This window comes from Oncorhynchus mykiss, chromosome 2, assembly GCF_013265735.2.
Source record: "Oncorhynchus mykiss isolate Arlee chromosome 2, USDA_OmykA_1.1, whole genome shotgun sequence".
Lineage (NCBI taxonomy): Eukaryota > Metazoa > Chordata > Actinopteri > Salmoniformes > Salmonidae > Oncorhynchus > Oncorhynchus mykiss.
In genome coordinates this window covers 9,846,220-9,867,129 of record NC_048566.1, presented here as the reverse complement: position 1 = coordinate 9,867,129, position 20,910 = coordinate 9,846,220, and the positions used below count along the sequence as shown (strand labels likewise).

Genomic DNA, 20,910 nt, shown 5'->3' with positions numbered 1-20,910 from the left:
CGATGTGAAATGGCTAGTTAGTTAGCGGGGTGCGCGCTAATAGCGTTTCAAACGTCACTCACTCTGAGACTTGGAGGGGTTGTTCCCCTTGCTCTGCATGGGTAACGCTGCTTCAAGGGTGGCTGTTGTCGATGTGTTCCTGGTTCGAGCCCAGGTAGGAGCGAGGATAGGGACGGAAGCTATACTGTTACACTGGCAATACTAAAGTGCCTATAAGAACATCCAATAGTCAAAGGTTAATGAAATACAAATGGTATAGAGAGAAATAGTCCTATAATTCCTATAATAACTACAACCTAAAACTTCTTACCTGGGAATATTGAAGTCTCATGTTAAAAGGAACCACCAGCTTTCATATGTTCTCATGTTCTGAGCAAAGAACTTAAACGTTAGCTTTCTTACATGGCACAAATTGCACTTTTACTCCAACTCTTTTTGCATTATTTAAACCAAATTGAACATGTTTTATTATTTATTTGAGGCTAAATTGATTTTATTGATGTATTATATTAACTTAAAATACGTTTTCATTCAGTATTGTTGTAATTGTCATTATTACAAATAAATAATAAATAGGAAAAAAATCGGCCGATTAATCGGTATCGGCTTTTTTTGGTCCTCCAATAATCGGTATCGGCGTTAAAAAAAAATAATAATCGGTTGACCTCTAATATGAACCCTGGTAAAAGTGTCGGTATGTACTGTATAACTGATGCAGGATGGTTCATACTCTGTTTATACTGCACCCCATTCAAGAGGACGTCAGTCTGTCAGATGATACCGGCTTTTGGTGCAGTTATCCAGTCTTGGCCAGGCCACGACTCTCCAATACTGCTGACTGACTATGGATCAACACAACCAATCAGCTGGATGTTATTTAACTGTACACAACTAACCACTTAACCTGTCTGTCCTCACAGCCAGCTCCGTCCTAACCCTGTGAGTACAGAGAGAATTTAGAGATGTTTCCACTGATAGTCTGTCGCAACACACTCGCACAGGGAACATGGCTGCCTCCGAGCCCTAGATATCAGCTTAGAAACCCCATTATGTCTAGAATAATGGGCTCCAGCTCCATACATACATACAGTGCCTTCAGAAAGTATTCATACCCCTTCACTTATTCAACATTTTGTTGTGTCGCAGCCTGAATTCACCCATCTACACACAATACTCTATAATGACAAAGTGAAAACCCTATTCACACCCTTGAGTCAATATCTACCAGAATCACCTTTGGCAGTGATTACAGCTGTGAGTATTCCTGGGTAATCCTCTAAGAGCTTTGCACACCTGGACTGTACAATATTTACACATTACATTATTATTTTTAATATTCTTCAAGCTCTGTCAAGTTGGTTGTTGATCATCGCTGGACCAGGCTGGTCACAAGAAAGAGCCTTCGATTTGGGACATGTGAAGGATGTGGATATATGCCTTTGTTGGAGCTACATAAATAAATAAATAAATAAATAACACTAAAAAATAACCCAATGGCACAAGGCTCTGAGCCTGAGCACACTGCTTAGACCCCTGCGCCACGGCAGTTCACAATTCTCTCACAAGGCTCTGAGCCTGAGCACACTGCTTAGACCCCTGCGCAACGGCAGTTCACAATTCTCTCACAAGGCTCTGAGCCTGAGCACACTGCTTAGACCCCTGCGCCACGGCAGTTCACAATTCTCTCACAAGGCTCTGAGCCTGAGCACACTGCTTAGACCCCTGCGCCACGGCAGTTCACAATTCTCTCACAAGGCTCTGAGCCTGAGCACACTGCTTAGACCCCTGCGCCACGGCAGTTCACAATTCTCTCACAAGCAGGGAGAGTACTTGATGATACTGAATGAAAAAGGCACATTTACCCTTTGAGTTGTTTCTGTTTAAACCCTGTAAACACACGAAAATAACTCTGTAACCACACGGAATTAACCCTGTAAACACACAGAATTACCCTGTAAACACACGAAAATAACTCTGTAACCACACGGAATTAACCCTGTAAACACACAGAATAACCCTGTAAACACACGAAAATAACTCTGTAACCACACGGAATTAACCCTGTAACCACACGGAATTAACCCTGTAAACACACGGAATTAACCCTGTAAACACACAGAATTACCCTGTAAACACACGGAATTAACCCTGTAAACACACAGAATTACCCTGTAAACACACAGAATTACCCTGTAAACACACGGAATTAACCCTGTAAACACACAGAATTACCCTGTAAACACACGGAATTAACCCTGTAAACACACAGAATTACCCCGTAAACACACAGAATTACCCTGTAAACACACAGAATTACCCTGTAAACACACAGAATTACCCCATAAACACACAGAATTACCCTGTAAACACACAGAATGAATGGGTCAAAAATGTACGTTCATCCAATTATGGCAATTCCAAAGTGAAACTATGAGAACAGGCTGTGCTAGCCAGCCATGTTGAGGTCTTGCCGTAGATTTTCAAGACGATTTAAGTCAAAACTGTAAGTCTGGTGAGAAATTAAATAGCTATCAAACTGGAAGAGATTTTCATTCCTTCATTCCTTTGCAGAGATGTTTACTGCAACTAATACTGATATTTTCCAATAGATCATTTTCTCCAGTACATGTTGTTCAAACAATTAAATATTGATGAAGAATCAGAGAGAAATGCTGATTGCAGGAGATGAAGACAGCCCCATCATGCCTTTAGCTTCAGCCATGGGCCCCCTCCAGGAAGCTAACAGAGTCACATAGCTGTATGTACTGTATAGGGAACAACATGTAGAATAACTGTTTGTACTGTATAGGGAACAACATGTGGAATAACTGTATGTACTGTATAGGGAACACCATGTGGAATAGCTGTATGTACTGTATAGGGAACAACATGTGGAATAGCTGTATGTACTGTATAGGGAACAACATGTGGAATAGCTGTATGTACTGTATAGGGAACAACATGTAGAATAACGGTATGTACTGTATAGGGAACAACATGTAGAATAGCTGTATGTACTGTATAGGGAACAACATGTAGAATAGCTGTATGTATTGTATAGGGAACAACATGTAGAATAGCTGTACGTACTGTATAGGGAACAACATGTGGAATAGCTGTACGTACTGTATAGGGAACAACATGTAGAATACAATCTGGCTGCACTCATCTAGAGCAAGTCTAGGTGCAGTTTGTCCTTTTTCTATAATAACTGCACACACTCAACCAGCACTTCACACATAGCACTAATAACTTAAAATGACAGAATCTTTACTGCCAGGGTAAAATACACATAGCACTATTAACTTTAAATGACAGAATCTTTACTGCCAGGGTAAAATACACATAGCACTATTAACTTTAAATGACAGAATCTTTACTGCCAGGGTAAAATACACATAGCACTATTAACTTTAAATGACAGAATCTTTACTGCCAGGGTAAAATACACATAGCACTAATAACTTTAAATGACAGAATCTTTACTGCCAGGGTAAAATACACATAGCACTAATAACTTTAAATGACAGAATCTTTACTGCCAGGGTAAAAATACACATAGCATTAATAACTTTAAATGACAGAATCTTTACTGCCAGGGTAAAATACACATAGCACTAATAACTTTAAATGACAGAATCTTTACTGCCAGGGTAAAATACACATAGCACTAATAACTTTAAATGACAGAATCTTTACTGCCAGGGTAAAATACACATAGCACTAATAACTTAAATTGACAGAATCTTTGCTGCCAGGGTAAAATCCCCCGGTACATACCAGCGTAGTATGATGATATCCTGGAAATATCTGCAAGGGAAACAGAGAGAAGTATGTTAGGATGGCATTACTCAGGGTATTTACATGAGCAGACTGTGGAGGCCAGCCAGAAGCCAGTAGCCAGCAGCACCTGTGCAGATACAGCCCCCTAGAGGTCATCTGTTCAGCACAGCCCAGAGGCTGTTAGACTGCACTGCCAAAGGCACTGGGGTCTTGGCCTGCTTGCACAGAACCTTTGCTGTTTCAGGTGATGTAATGGTGACTGTCATCTCAAGTAGTAACATTATACATTGATGGTACTGGACATTTCTTAAAGGCCAGCATGATGGTAGCAGGCTGGTGACTCATGAATTGATTTGGAGAGATGGTGGTGAAAGTGGTAGAAAGGAAGAAAGAAAGAGGATTAATCCTGGATGGAACGCACCCAATCTTGACACAGGGAGGAGGATGTGCTTCTGTTTCTGATGACTTTACAATTGATTAGCCCTAATTTAATAAGCATTAAGCAGTCTAGGCTATTTTGTCCACACACAGTGTTTTGGATTCAGCACAGCGCTCCCTGTCTGCCTGTCTGCAGTCAGTCTAATTATTTTTTTAAATCGTCCGATTACTTAGTATCAGCTTTTTTGGTCCTCCGATAAACGGTATCGGCGTTGAAATCGGTCGATCGGTCGACCTCTACTAGATACCACATCAGAATTTCACTGGCTTCTTTAGGGTGGGATACTGAAGGGCTGGCTACATTATTAGACAGATGAAAAGACAGACAGACAGAGACAGACAGACAGACAGCACAGGAGGTTGGTGGCACCTTAATTGGGGAGGACAGGCTCGTGGTAATGGCTGCAGAGGAGAGGAATGAGTGGAATGGTATCAAATACATCAAACACATGGATGTGTTTGATGCCATTCCATTTACTCCGTTCTGGCCATTATTATGAGTCGTCCTCCCATCAGCAGCCTCCACTGACCGACTGGCAGACAGTGGTCCTGCTATCAGTGAGGAGCCAGGAGCAGCTAAGCTCATCAGTTAATCATAATGCTCATTATTCCTGACTAAACCTGTCTCAGCAGAAAGCACAGCGGAGGAGATGATAGAGAGATGATCTGAGAAAACAGCAGTGAATGAATAAGTGATTCATGATGTAAGACTTCAGATGGAAATAAGTCAATTCAGTTGTTTTTGAAAATGTTTCATGTTGAGCGCCAGGGCTTCAAATGACATGGACGTAGTCATGACCTAGGAAACTAAGCCAGAAACTGAGAGAAGTTAGCAATTATATGGTACAGTGATTGTATATTCCCCCCTCACTGATCAAAATAAATGGTTCTATCATGTAATATTGATGTGACTATGAAATGCCACTGTTTTGTTTGTATTAGAGAATGAATGGTTAATAAAGGTTTTCTTTAGACGTGTTCATATGAATATGACGGGGACTAGTCAACAAATTACACCCTATTCCCTACAAGGTGCACTACTTTTTGCTGGGGAGAAGAAAAAAAAATCGATAGTTACATATCGGGATATTATTTTTGACAATATATCATATCGTATCATTTTGACAATATCGGAATATTTATTTTTTCGCTGGATGGCACCATAATCCAGTATTTTTCCTTCCTTCCTTCCTTCATTCCTTCCTTCCTTCCTTCCTTCCTTCCTTCCTTCCTTCCTTCCTTCCTAAAATCTTTATTTAACTAGGCAAGTCAGTTAAGAACAAATTCTTATCTAGAATGACAGCCTACCAAGGAACAGTGGGTTAACTGCCTTGTTCAGGGGAAGAAAGACAGATTTTTACCTTGTCAGCTCGGATTCGATCCAGCAACCTTTCATAGCTTGTTCTCAATCTTGTTTTTAAATAGGAAGCCTTATCGGCGTTCAGCAGTTTTATGTCCTTGTTTTGTCATGGCTCTATCTTTTCCCACTGTAGCAGACATATGGTTAGCTTGTACACTAACATCCCACACACTGGAGGCTTGCAGGCGCTGCAGCACGTCCTTCAGCAGAGAGACTCTACCCTGGCTCCATCCAATGATTGCATTTTACAATTTACTGAACTGGTATTATTCAATAACTACTTTGTCTTTGAGTCAGACGTTTTCTTTCAAATTCAGAGGGGAAGCCATGGCCTCCCCCTTTTTCCCCAACTATGCAAACCTGTATGTGGGACAATTTGAGGAAGCACTCCTTAACAAAACAGAGACGTACCCCCTACTTTCTAAAATCCTCCTATGGAAGAGATACACAGATGATGTCTTTGTGCTCTGGGAAGGAAGTCAGCAGGAACTAAATGAATTCCAAACTTTACTAAACGAGAGCTCTGAATACCTAAAATTCACCATGCAGACTGATGAGAGAAAAATAAACTACCTGGACTTATGGATCATCAAAGAGAATGATGCATTACACACAGACTTAAACACAAAGCCCACAGACTGCAATACCCTGCTACGTTGACAGTATGCATCCCCTTCCCCTCAAGAATGGTCTACTATATAGCCAGTTGTGTGGGTAAATGAATCTGTGGCCACCAGACAGATGTTGACAGCAAAGCTCAAATAAAAATGACAGAAATTCTAAATGCGAGGCTATAAGGGCAAAACTCTTGATGCTGCAATGGTGAAAATATCTGAAAAACCAAGAGAGGTTCTTTTAGGTGGTTGGAGAATTTAATGGCTCTTTTCTGGATTTTGATAATTAGTGGGTATCGGCCTAATTCTGCTCTGCATGCATTATTTGGTGTTTTACGTTGTACACGGAGGATATTTTTGCAGAATTCTATATGCAGAGTCTCAATTTGGTGTTTGTTCCATTTTGTGAATTCTTGGTTGATGAGCGGACCCCAGACCTCACAACCATAAAGGGCAATGGGTTCTATAACTGATTCAAGTGTTTTTAGCCAGATCCTAATTGGTCTGTCGAATTTTATGTTCCTTTTGATGGCATTGATCGTGCACAGCTTTGTGGAAGTTACCTGTGGAGCTGACGTTCAGGCTGAGGGATGTATATTTGTGTGTGCTCTAGGGCAGGTATTCCCAAACCCCAGGGGTCCTCGCAATGCCGTCGGGGGTATACCAAATAAAAATGTGATTCACATTTATTTATTTTTTATTCACATTCTATTATTTTTATGTCTTCATCATTTCCAAACAGTACATTAATATTTTCCAACGGGGTTATACATTTGGGTGAGGTTTTTTCTTGCCTGAGTAACCTTGTTTCACTGCCAAAAATAAAATGAAACTATCTAGTGTTCAGAGAAATAACAACACAATGTCAAATACAGGTAGCCTAGTTAAATAATTAACATGCAATCACATGAACTTTTACTCTCTTGCGGGAATTCCACTAACGGTCCGGTCCGTATGTAGTCAAACCTAGCTGCAGCTCATGTTGGTATCTGTACTGATGGCGCAAAAGCCATGACAGGGAGACATAGTGGAGTGGTAGCGCATGTGTAAGCAGTTGCTCCCAACGCCACATGGGTACACTGCAACATCCACCAAGAGGCTCTTGCTGCCAAGGGAATGCCTAACAGCTTGAAAGACGTTTTGGACACTACAGTGAAAATGGTTAACTTTGTTAAAGAAAGGCCCCTGAACTCTCGTTTATTTTCTGCAGTATGCAATGATATGGACAGTGACCATTAAGAGGTCGACCGATTATGATTTTTCAATGCCGATACCGATACCGATTATTGGAGGACCAAAAAAAGCAGATACAGATTAACCGGCTGATTTTTTTGTTTTATTTGTAATAATGACAATTACAACAATACTGAATGAAAACTTATTTTAACTTAATATAATACATCAATAAAATCAATTTAGCCTCAAATAAATAATGAAACATGTTCAATTTGGTTCAAATAATGCAAAAACAAAGTGTTGGAGAAGAAAGTAAAAGTGCAATTTGTGCCATGTAAGAAAGCTAATGTTTCAGTTCCTTGCTCAGAACATGAGAACATATGAAAGCTGGTGGTTCCTTTTAACATGAGTCTTCAATATTCCCAGGTAAGAAGTTTTAGGTTGTAGTTATTATAGGAATTATAGGACTATTTCTCTCTATACCATTTGAATTTCCTTAACCTTTGACTATTGGATGTTCTTATAGGCACTTTAGTATTGCCAGTGTAACAGTATAGCTTCCGTCCCTCTCCTCGCTCCTACCTGGGCTCGAACCAGGAACACATCGACAACAGCCACCCTCGAAGCAGCGTTACCCATCGCTCCACAAAAGCCGCAGCCCTTGCAGAGCAAGGGGAACAACTACTCCAAGCACGAAAGTGCTGTTTGAATGAATGCTTTCGAGCCTGCTGCTGCCTACCATCGCTCATTCAGACTGCTCTATCAAGTCATAGACTTAGTTATAACATAATAACACACAGAAATACAAGCCTTGGGTCATGAATATGGTCGAATCCGGAAACTATCATCTAGAAAACAAGACGTTTATTCTTTCAGTGAAATACGGAACCGTTCCGTATGTTATCTAACGGGTGGCATCCATAAGTCTAAATATTCCTGTTATATTGCCTAACCTTCAATGTTATGTCATAATTAAGTAAAATTCTGGCAAATTAGGAGGCCCAAACTTTTGCATATACACTGACTCTGCGTGCAATGAACGCAAGAGAAGTGACACAATTTCACCTGGTTAATATTGCCTGCTAACCTGGATTTATTTTAGCTAAATATGCAGGTTTAAAAATATATACTTCTGTGTATTGATTTTAAGAAAGGCATTGATGTTTATGGTTAGGTACACATTGGAGCAACGATACGCACCGCATCGATTATATGCAACGCAGGACACGCTAGATAAACTAGTAATATCATCAACCATGTGTAGTTAACTAGTGATTATGATTGATTGATTGTTTTTTATAAGATAAGTTTAATGCTAGCTAGCAACTTACCTTGGCTTACTGCATTCGCGTAACAGGCAGTCTCCTCTGGAGTGCAACGAGAGGCAGGTGGTTAGAGCATTGGACTAGTTAACTGTAAGGTTGCAAGATTGATTCCCCGAGCTGACAAGGTAAAAATCTGTCGTTCTGCCCCTGAACAAGGCAGTTAACCCACCGTTCCTAGGCCGTCATTGAAAATAACAATGTGTTCTTAACTGACTTGCCTCGTTAAATAAAGATTAAATAAAGGTGTAAAAAAAAAAAAAGTTTAAAAAGAATCGGTGTCCAAAAATACCAATTTCCGATTGTTATGAAAACTTGAAATCGGCCCTAATTAATCGTCCATTCCGATTATTCGGTCGACCTCTAGTGACCATGTAACGCTTTTACAACATACAGAAGTGCGCTGGTTATCAAGGGGCAAAGTATTGGTCACGTTTTTTTAATTGAGAGACGAGCTTAAAGTTTTCTTTACTGACATAGTGTTCACTTGTCTGACCGCTTGCATGATGACGAGTTTCTCACACGACTGGCCTATCTGGGTGATGTTGTTTCTCACACGACTGGCCTATCTGGGTGATGTTGTTTCTCACACGACTGGCCTGTCTGGGTGATGTTGTTTCTAGGCTGAATGATCAGAATCTAGGATTACAGGGACTTTCCTGAGGCTGTGATTAAGAAGTTAGAGCTCTTCTCTGTCTGCATTAACAAGGACAACACACAGGTCTTTCCATCATTGTATGATTTTTTTCTGTGCAAACGAACTCAAGCTTACGGACAATGTCAAATGTGATATAGCGAAGCACCTGAGTGAGATGGGTGCGCAATTAAGCAGATACTTTCCCGAAACGGATGACACAAAAAAATGGATTGGTTATCCCTGCCTCCAGTCCACTTTCATGCCCTGCCTCCAGTCCACTTACATGCCCTGCCTCCAGTCCAATTACCGATATCTGAACAAGAGAGCCTCATCGAAATTGCAACAAGCAGTTCTGTGAAAATATAATTTAATCAGAAGCCACTGCCAGATTTCTGGATTGGGCTGCGCTCAGAGTATCCTGCCTTGGCAAATCGCGCTGTTAAGACACTGATGCCTTTTGCAACCACGTACCTATGTGAGAGTGGATTCTCGGCCCTCAGACTGTGTGTGGAAAATGATTTAAGACTGAGACTCTCTCCAATACAACCCAACATTGCAGAAGTATGTGCATCCTTTCAAGCACACCTTTCTCATTAACCTGTGGTGAGTTATTCACAATTTTCAATTAACAAATAAGGTTTAATATCTAAGATGGTTAAATAAAGAGCAAAATGATTGATGATGATTTTTATGTTATTATTTGTGCCCTGGTCCTATAAGAGCTCTTTGTCACTTCCCACGAGCCGGGTTGTTACAGAAACTCACACTCATTCTTATGTTTAATACATGTATCGTATAGTGTGTGGGTGTGGCAGGTTTACAATGATGGCAAAAAACAACATTTGAGAGTGTGCTGACCCTGGTACTAGAGAGGGTACAGCTGGAGGTTGAATGTTTGAAGGGGTACGGGACAATAAAAAGTTTGGGAACCACTGCTCTAGGGCAACGGTGTCTATATGGAATTTGTATTTGTGGTCCTGGGAACTGGACCTTTTCTCTCTCATCACCCCTCAAGCTGCCTGCAGGATGGTGTTAAAGTGAATGGTGTAGAGAGGAGGGAACGAACGGGTCAGACTCCAAACACAGCACCCTAGTGTGTGTGTGTGTGTAAGACAAACACAACCTTTTAAACGGAGGGAGTCAACTGTCATTACTGACCGACTACAACACTCCTCCTGATTCCCCTAGAGCAGACTGGATTGATGTACTGCAGCAGATCTGGCTGACTGACTACAACACTCCTCCTGATTCCCCTAGAGCAGACTGGATTGATGTACTGCATCAGATCTGGCTGACTGACTACAACACTCCTCCTGATTCCCCTAGAGCAGACTGGATTGATGTACTGCAGCAGATCTGGCTGACTGACTACAACACTCCTCCTGATTCCCCTAGAGCAGACTGGATTGATGTACTCCAATAGACCTGGCTGACTGACTACAACACTCCTCCTGATTCCCCTAGAGCAGACTGGATTGATGTACTGCATCAGATCTAGCTGACTGACTACAACACTCCTCCTGATTCCCCTAGAGCAGACTGGATAGATGTACTGCATCAGACCTGGCTGACTGACTACAACACTCCTCCTGATTCCCCTAGAGCAGACTGGATTGATGTACTGCATCAGATCTGGCTGACTGACTACAACACTCCTCCTGATTCCCCTAGAGCAGACTGGATTGATGTACTGCATCAGACCTGGCTGACTGACTACAACACTCCTCCTGATTCCCCTAGAGCAGACTGGATTGATGTACTGCATCAGATCTGGCTGACTGACTACAACACTCCTCCTTATTCCCCTAGAGCAGACCTGGCTGATTGACTACAGCACTCCTCCTGATTCCCCTAGAGCAGACCTGGCTGACTGACTACAACACTCCTCCTGATTCCCCTAGAGCAGACTGGATTGATGTACTGCATCAGATCTAGCTGACTGACTACAACACTCCTCCTGATTCCCCTAGAGCAGACTGGATTGATGTACTGCATCAGACCTGGCTGACTGACTACAACACTCCTCCTGATTCCCCTAGAGCAGACTGGATTGATGTACTGCATCAGATCTGGCTGACTGACTACAACACTCCTCCTGATTCCCCTAGAGCAGACTGGATTGATGTACTGCATCAGACCTGGCTGACTGACTACAACACTCCTCCTGATTCCCCTAGAGCAGACTGGATTGATGTACTGCATCAGATCTGGCTGACTGACTACAACACTCCTCCTGATTCCCCTAGAGCAGACTGGATTGATGTACTGCATCAGATCTAGCTGACTGACTACAACACTCCTCCTGATTCCCCTAGAGCAGACTGGATTGATGTACTGCATCAGACCTGGCTGACTGACTACAACACTCCTCCTGATTCCCCTAGAGCAGACTGGATTGATGTACTGCATCAGATCTAGCTGACTGACTACAACACTCCTCCTGATTCCCCTAGAGCAGACTGGATTGATGTACTGCATCAGACCTGGCTGACTGACTACAACACTCCTCCTGATTCCCCTAGAGCAGACTGGATTGATGTACTGCATCAGATCTGGCTGACTGACTACAACACTCCTCCTGATTCCCCTAGAGCAGACTGGATTGATGTACTGCATCAGATCTGGCTGACTGACTACAACACTCCTCCTGATTCCCCTAGAGCAGACTGGATTGATGCACTGCAGCAGCCCTGGCGTGTTTGATTGATCTGGGTGATTGTTCAGTGGTGATGTGTACTGGACTTACTGAGACAGCAGCTTGCTAAACAGATGACTGTGTGTGTGGCTGTGTGTATGTGGATAGTCCTATAGGACTTTACATGGCCTACGTCTGACTCAGCACAATGCTAGGGCTCTGTCACACCATTCATTTACTCACCTAGACAACACTGATCCTGCCAAGGAGAGGCACAGGGGAGGGAATGGTCACCAATCACAGTATGACTCAAACTGTACAGTACTGCTGAATTCCCAATTCTCCTAGCCTGTACTATTCAAATTCAAAATGGTATTACTGACAAGAGAGCACTAATAGTAACACTCTGTAGGTCTCAACACAATCAGGCTACATTGCACAGTATATGAAACATCCCTAGCCAACACAAAAAACCTGACAGGACGATTGTCACCATCCCACTGGGCAAAAACTGGTTGAATCAACGTTGTTTCCACGTCATTTCAACGAAAAACTTAAATGTGACGATTTGAATCAACGTGGAAAACTGAATGGATTTGCAAAAAGTCATCTACGTAAGGGAATTTAGTATTTATTTTACCGAACTGTTAAATCCAATGACAAGGTGACTTTTTTGCTTGATTTCACATTAGTTGACAACTCAACCTAATGTAAATGAAAACAAGGTAAATCATTTTAGAGTGGTAATCATTTAACAGCTGCTCTAGCAGAGTAATCCTGTGTATGTCGGCTATAGGATAGGACTCAATTAATAGAAATAGAATGAATGGAATGGGAGTCTCCATTCAAGTCAATGATTCGTCCTCTCTATTCATAAAATGTCTATGCATTTAATCCTGTCCGATAGGTGAAATCCAGAAAGATATTTATTTTTTGAACTGGGCCCTGAAGATTAGCTGTATAAACTACAGTGATGTAAAAAATACACTCACTCTCCTCCAGCCTCAGACTGTCAGACATGACTACAGTAAGAGATCTAGATCCTGTTAAGCAGAACATCACTTCAGCATTCTCTGAACAGAATGGTCACATAGAAATGTATAGCTTAGAACATACATGATTATCAGTCTGGTAGAATTGGCTATCATGTTAGTTTCATTCAATACATTTCTATCTACCAGTTGTAGAAATATTTCAGTCTCACTGAATAACACTAGTTGTTTGCATTCTATAAATTAACAGGAAATTAAAAAATAATACATTCAAGGAGAGAGATGACAGCAGCCACCTTGACGATCAGTTCAACCTCAGGTTATTTTTCTAGGAGAAAATAAAAAAATGCAATTGAGTCAGTGTTGCAATTTACATAATTTCTCTTGCTAATCACATAATCAAATTTGACTGGATTGGTTTAGGGTGTGTTTGCTATAACAAGCCATCTGCAATGCAGGTCCAATTGCAATACTGTATTTTCTAATGTAATTCTGTCATGGATTATGGTAGCTAGTTCTACTTCCCACAGAGATCATGGACCATTGGGCAAAAACTAGTTAAATCAACGTCGTTTCCACATCATTCCAATCCAATAATTTTAGGTGATGTTGAATCAATGTGTAAAACTGATTGAATTTGAATTCATCAACATAAGGCAATTTCTTCTTTTTTCACCCAACTTTGAATCAATGAATCCAATGGCATGGGGACATTTTCTGTTGAATTCACCCGTTAGTTAACAACTCAACCAAATCTGTGCCGCTGTTCAACATAAATAACTTGGTGGCGGTATGCAACACATACTAAAAGGAGTAAGAAAGCATTGTAACAAAAGGTGTAGGCTCAGAGGAATTGAGTTGGGTCATTTGGTCTTCACATCCCAGTAGGGACTTGATAAGAGCTGGGTGTGACAGTATGCTGTGGTCTCAGCGCTGAATTCCTGGGAGGCCAGAGCTTCCTCATTTGTCAAATTGTGTAAAAGCTCCAGACTTCGGTTAACCCATTGGTATCATCTAATTTTTAAAAGCTGTTTCGAGAGACCATCTCAAACAAAAGACCATATCACATCGAGAGAGAGAGAGGGAGACGTTCACTATCAAGCCTAAGGTGTGTTGTAGACTTGTGAGAGCTGCACCATAAATCACTGAGGGTTAGAGCCTATTTGAGTACTTCTATTTGCAATACACACCTAAAAGGGTTCTTCGGCTGACGCCGTAGGAGAACCATTTGAAGAACCCTTTTTGGTTCCAGGTAGAACCCGTTTTTCTAAGACTGCAGTTTAGTGAAAGTCATTCCCACAAGCACTTTCCATTGGACTAATACGTCTAAGACCATTCCCTGTAGTTCTTTAACTACAGACCACTGTTCTTCTTGAGAAGAACACTATTGACTGATGGTTCTATATTCTTAGTAAAGACTAACTGACAGAGTATAAAACGTTTTTGCTTCCAGATCTTGCCTTGCTTGTATTATAATGCTTTACACTTGACAGCCTTGTTGTCTCAATACACACATTCACGTTTACATAAGTGTTTGGAATAAATCACTGTTGATGGGCTTTCCAGGCATTTCTTTCCCCCCAGAAGACACAATTCAACTCCCCTTCCACTCGTCATTGAATCGCTGCTGGCTGATTTACACAGCAGATCTCTAAACCTATGTTAAAACAACAAGATTTGACAAGGTATTCGATAGTCTTTGCTCAGAGTGCCCTGCCAAGGTCAATATTGAAGAAGGGATCCATAATGAATTCTGCCTGATACGTGCTGTTTAAAAAGCCTTCTGGAAAGTCAGGTAGAGTACAGTAGGTATCCCGAGTGGCGCAGCGCTCTGAGGCACTGCATCTCAGAGCGAGAGGCCCTGGTTCGATTCCAGGCTATACCACAAGCGGCCATAATTGGGAGGCCCATAGGGCGGTGCACAATTGGCCCAGTGTGGTCCCAAGTTAGGGTTTGGCCGGGGTAGGCCGTCATTGTGAATAAGAATTTCTTCTTAACTGACTTGTTAAATAAAGGTTCAATAATAAATGAAAAAGGTGTTCATGTTCAGCAAGCTCAGTAGGCCTCTTTTCCCCACTGAGGGCCTATCATCACAATACAGTAAGAGAGAGAGACAGAGAAATAACTACAACCAGATGGCAAATATGGAAAAAAGTGTCAATGTGGGTTTTTACACAATAACATGAAAGTCAGGTTAATGCAAATTCCATCGATGAATCCACATAGATAAGTTGAGCATTTGAAGACCTGAGGTTCCCTGAGGCAAACTGAGATTGCAAGGTTAGCCTGTTCCTTCATATACATATTATCAATCTGGATCTGTGTAATGTAAATACATACTAGAGGTCGACCAATTAATCGGAATGGCCGATTAATTAGGGCCGATTTCAAGTTCTCATAACAATCGGAAATCGGTATTTTTGGGCGCCGATTTGCCGATTAAAATATATATATTTTATAACTTTATTTAACTAGGCAAGTCAGTTAACCTGTTGTAACTATGGGGGCGCTATTTCATTATTGGATAAAAAAAACGTTCCCGTTTTAAGCGCAATATTTTGTCACGAAAAGATGCTCGACTATGCATATAATTGACAGCTTTGGAAAGAAAACACTCTGGCGTTTCAAAATCTGCAAAGATATTGTCTGCGAGTGCCCCAGAACTGATGCTACAGGCGAAACCAAGATGAAACTTCAAACAGGAAATGAGCAAAATTTCTGAGGCGCTGTTTTCCATTGACTCCTTATATGGCTGTGAATGCGACAGGAATGAGCTTAGACTTTCGCCGTATCCCCAAGGTGTCGGCAGCATTGTGACGTATTTGTAGGCATATCATTGGAAGATTAACCATAAGAGACTACATTTGCCAGGTGTCCGCCTGGTGTCCTTTGTCGAAATTGGTGCGCAAACGCCAGGTGCAACTATTTTTCTATTTGATAGAGAGAAGTAACCAGGCTTCCACGAACGATATCATCGAAGAGATATGTGAAAAACACCTTGAGGATTGATTCTAAACAACGTTTGCCATGTTTCAGTCGATTTATGGAGTTAATTTGGAAAAAAGTTTGGCGTTTTGATGACTGAATTTTCATTTTTTTTTTGGTAGCCAAACGTGATGTACAAAACGGAGCGATTTCTAATACACAGAAATGTTCAGAAAAACTGAACATTTGCTATCTAACTGAGAGTCTCCTCATTGAAAACATCTGAAGTTCTTCAAAGGTAAATTATTTTATTTGAATTCTTTTCTTGTTTTTGTGAAAATGTTGCACGCTGAATGCTACGCTGAATGCTACGCTGAATGCTACGCTAAATGCTACGCTAAATGCTACGCTAAATGCTACGCTAGGTATCAATACTCTTACACAAATGCTTGTTTTGCTATGGTTGAAAAGCATATTTTGAAAATCTGAGATGACAGTGTTGTTAACAAAAGGCTAAGCTTGAGAGCTAGTGGCTGTTGTCGATGTGTTCCTGGTTCGAGCCCAGGGAGGAGCGAGGAGAGGGACGGAAGCTATACTGTTACACTGGCAATGCTAAAGTGCCTATAAGAACATCCAATAGTCAAAGGTTAAGGAAATACAAATGGTATAGAGAGAAATAGTCCTATAATTCCTAGAATAACTATAACCTAAAACTTCTTACCTGGGAATATTGAAGACTCATGTTAAAAGGAACCACCAGCTTTCATATGTTCTCATGTTCTGAGCAAGGAACTAAAACGTTAGCTTTCGTATATAGCACATATTGCACTTTTACTTTCTTGATTTAAACCAAATTGAACATGCTTCATTATTTACTTGAGGCTAAATTGATTTTATTGATGTATTATATTAAGTTAAAATAAGTGTTCATTCAGTATTGTTGTAATTGTCATTATTACAAATACATTTTTCTTTTAAATCGGCCGATTAATCGGTATCGGCTTTTTTGGTCCTCCAATAATCGGTATCGGCGTTGAAAAATCATAATCGGTGGACCTGTAAAACATACAATGGCAGTGAACATCTGATCATCTCAAATCTAACTGAACGGAAGGCTTGTCTATGCCTGAGATTGGAATTTGTTCAAAACATTGTGACGCAATACATAACAGCTGGATCGCCCTCTGGAGGGGCTGTGTCGACATCAAAAGGAACATTTTCTACACAACAAAATCTGGGCTTACATTTGTCGACAATCTCTGCCTTCATTTGACTACTGATTTGACTACAGTTGATTTGACTACAGTTGATTTGACTACAGTTGATTTGACTATTGTTGTCAGGACATGGAAGTGAAAGAAACCCAGGTCTTTGACTGTGTGGTTTCATTCACATCGTTTTGCCTACTCTACCAAGACCACATCTATAGGGTTAGTTAGTGTATGGCACATATTGCACTGTGTGTACCCGTATCATCATGGGCAGAAGCATAGACATCTATTCTCATACCCACATTATAACTGCTGATATTTCTGGTTATTACAAGCCATTAGATGTGACGAGATGACTCATATCAGAAGACGAACCCTGAAGCAGCACATTCTCTGAGGTATACATCGGTGTCCTGGAATTTATCAGGTAACATTGACAAACAAGGTAGGCTATGGGTTCTTCTGAGGGTTGAACACTCAGTACAACATTCTGTACGGTTCCCCTGCTCTCTATACCCCTGTATGATTCCTCTACAAAAAAATGCCTGATGTCACTAGTAACATGATGTTCATGCTACAAACAACTTTTACCTGTCTGTGACGTTTCACATGCAACTGCATGCACGGCCATGACATGAGAAAATTCCTGCCCTAATCTCAGGCACACTGACTCACTCTTCTTGAGACAGACACGTGTTCAGTTCTCAGCCAAACAAGCCTGCCACTGCTTCTCAAAAACGGTCAGTTGTATTATGGATATAAATATAGCACACGTACCTCCATTTCCGCAGCCCAGGATATTCCAGAACTGCATATTTGTAGGCTATTTACATGTAAGAGTATTTCCAACTGGTGCAAATCACTTCTGTCAGTGCTACTGAGCTGATAACCTGACACCCTCTTACCAACACACCTGGCCCTCCTCCTCCTGGCTTCCAAACTCCTCCCTTCACACACTAGCTTTAACTTGTTACACCAGCATGCACGGCGGCAACAATGATACTGATCGTGGAAACAAACACATAGATGATTCAGGCACGCAGATAAAACCATGCTGCTTGCCTGCAATCATACGCAGAGTCAACAAATCAATGCAACTCATTGTAAAAAAAAAAAACAATCATTACAGTTTGTGAGCAGTCTCTCCTGTTTGCACTGTAGCAGTAACTGAAGAAAGCTCAATATCTGTGAACCTCTTAACACAATTACGGTTATTATACATGTTTTGTTACATCGTAATATAGTTGTTGCCTTGTAATTGCCTATGGAGTTTAGCAGTTTTTGGTTATTAAACAAGTGGAATAAGGAACAGTCTATCCTCGACTTGTGTAATTCCATCAGCGTGTCAAATACAGAGGATACTGGGGTCTCCTCTAATCTTCCCCTGCAAGTAACGTTATACCTTCCTCAGGTCCTTTAAACAACAGCATGCAGAATGGCTGGGGCTGAGCCGGCTACAGAACTATATCATGCAATGACATACAATGTAGCGAGCTCTCCAAACAACCATGAGAGTTGTTACAATTTGTAACATCGTAACAATGTTGTAATCACTTTTTTTTGTTTTAAACTAGCATTGTATCATTTCCCTAATGTTGCCACTCGAAATGTAGCCACTCGCTGCACACTATTTGAATAGGACATGCTGTGTTCCCTGAACCTTGCACCTAGGCGTGAGAGATTCGGACACTGCACCACTGTTTACAGAAACATGCATATTCATCTGCATAAAGGCTATATTCCCCTTTTCTCCATCAAATGAAACCGTGTTTTCTCCACCAAAAACGCAAATTAAAGTAGGCTAACTGAATGCTCCGACTCTCACTGCAACCCATTGTCAATGACCGGGGTCTTACTATGCTAACTGGCTAATGTTAAAGTTATTTAATATCCTCCACATCATTCAAAACTGTACAAGGCCACGTTATACTCACGTATATCTTTACTATTGAAGATCCAACTCAACTATTTCCGTTAACCGGTCTCCTATCCTGCAAATATGTGTTCCAATCCCGTAATAACCGTCTGGCTGTGTGTGGTTCCCTCTCCGTTTCTGTTTCTCCACAACACCGCGCTCTAGCGCCCTACTCTCGGTAACCACTGACACAACAGCACTGCATCCTAATACTTCCAATATGGCTGACGTGTAGTGACCATGTAGTGACCGTGTAGTGACCATACCCAGTAGAAACGGCCGGAGAGTTCAGTGGACTCACTGACCATCTCAGCTGGCAAAAAAAATTAATCAGAACTTGTTCTACTTGTAAATAGCTTTTCACATGACAATTACATCAATGAGAATGACAGTACTGCACAAAAACGTATTTTCTTATACTAAAGTGACTAATACAAATGATATTGATATTACAAATAGCTAAATACATTAGAAATAATATTATTTTGCAATGCAAAAAAAAAGCATTGACAACTGAGTTCTCTGTGGTTAAATAGACTCACATTTACATGTCATTCACACCCACCCACAGACACAGCAAGAGAACTCTGTGTTTCCATTGTCTAACAGACACATCCCAAAACATTCCTTTCATTAGCTCTCTGCATAATACTACAACACACAGCAAGCCAGGCCCATAGCAGAGACCCAGTCGGCATACTAAATGACACTATTCCCTAAATAGTGCAGTAACTTTGCACATAGCCTTACGGGCCCTGGTCAAAAGTAGTGCACTTTATAGGGAATAGGGTCCCATTTGTGATGTCCCCAGGGTGCATAATTGTTATATGTATATGAAAGAAAAGGTTGACTTGCATGAATCAGCATAGGAATAAATACTAAATAACTGTACAATCATTTTTTTATTGTATGTGACAGCTAAGACATGGGTGAGGCAGAAATATGAATCTGAAAGAAGACATTTAGTGTATCCAGAATATTTTTAGTGAAAAAAATCTAAACATTGTGAAACAGTCAGAGAAATGCTATTACATCATCATCATCCAGTATATACAGGCAGACCCCAACATAAAGAGAACAGAGGATGACAGGGTTCTTCATGATGATGTCATTCCCTGAGCCTCAATGTCCACTGTCTACGTCCCTAATGGCACCCTATTCTCTATAGGGCCCTGGTCAAAAGTAGTGTACTATATAGGGAATAGCAGGGTCCTCACATTTTCAAACAAGGTGGTGCTGCTGAGTACGGTGGGAAGGGGGGGGGGGGGGGACAGACCACAAGGTGGAGCAGCATGGTGGGGTTGGACAGACAACAAGGTGGAGCTGCTGAGTACTGTGGGATGGGGTGTGTGGGGGGGGGGGGGGGGGGGTAGCAGCCCACAAGGTGGAGCAGCGTGGTGGGGTTGGACAGACCACAAGGTGGAGCAGCGTGGTGGGGTTGGACAGACAACAAGGTGGAGCAGCGTGGTGGGGTTGGACAGACAACAAGGTGGAGCAGCGTGGTGGGGTTGGACAGACAACAAGGTGGAGCAGCGTGGTGGGGTTGGACAGACAACAAGGTGGAGCAGCGTGGTGGGGTTGGACAGACAACAAGGTGGAGCAGCGTGGTGGGGTTGGACAGACAACAAGGTGGAGCAGCGTGATGGGGTTGGACAGACAACAAGGTGGAGCAGCGTGGTGGGGTTGGGGGGCAGACCACAAGGTGGAGCAGCATGGTGGGTTTGGGGGGCAGACCACAAGGTGGAGCAGCGTGGTGGGGTTGGACAGACAACAAGGTGGAGCAGCGTGGGGCCATTTTGGACACAGACGTGGAAGGATGTGAAAAACAAAATGGCCAACCTTGAGTCCTTAATCCAGGAAAAGCACATTTTAGAACAAAGCTTTGAAAAAAACGTTTAGAAG

At 41.6% G+C, this 20,910-nt stretch overlaps 1 protein-coding gene and 1 long non-coding RNA gene across 2 annotated transcripts in view; one reads left to right on the top strand and one right to left on the bottom strand.

The window, feature by feature from the left end:
- Positions 1-17,996, bottom strand: part of LOC110507293 (focal adhesion kinase 1-like) — a 134,169-nt gene extending 116,173 nt beyond the window's left edge. Inside the window, exons 1-2 of the mRNA XM_036937413.1 lie at positions 17,871-17,996; positions 3,781-3,810 (exon numbers count right to left, since the gene is read on the bottom strand). Of these exons, the coding sequence (XP_036793308.1) occupies positions 3,781-3,810; positions 17,871-17,907 (67 nt within the window). The 5' untranslated portion in view covers positions 17,908-17,996. The remainder of the gene's footprint in view (positions 1-3,780; positions 3,811-17,870) is intronic.
- Positions 17,997-20,272: 2,276 nt separating this feature from the next.
- Positions 20,273-20,600, top strand: LOC118937662. Its single transcript, XR_005034948.1, has 2 exons — positions 20,273-20,325; positions 20,393-20,600. It is a non-coding gene; the product is annotated as an uncharacterized LOC118937662 (long non-coding RNA).
- The last annotated feature ends 310 nt before the right edge of the window (positions 20,601-20,910 follow it).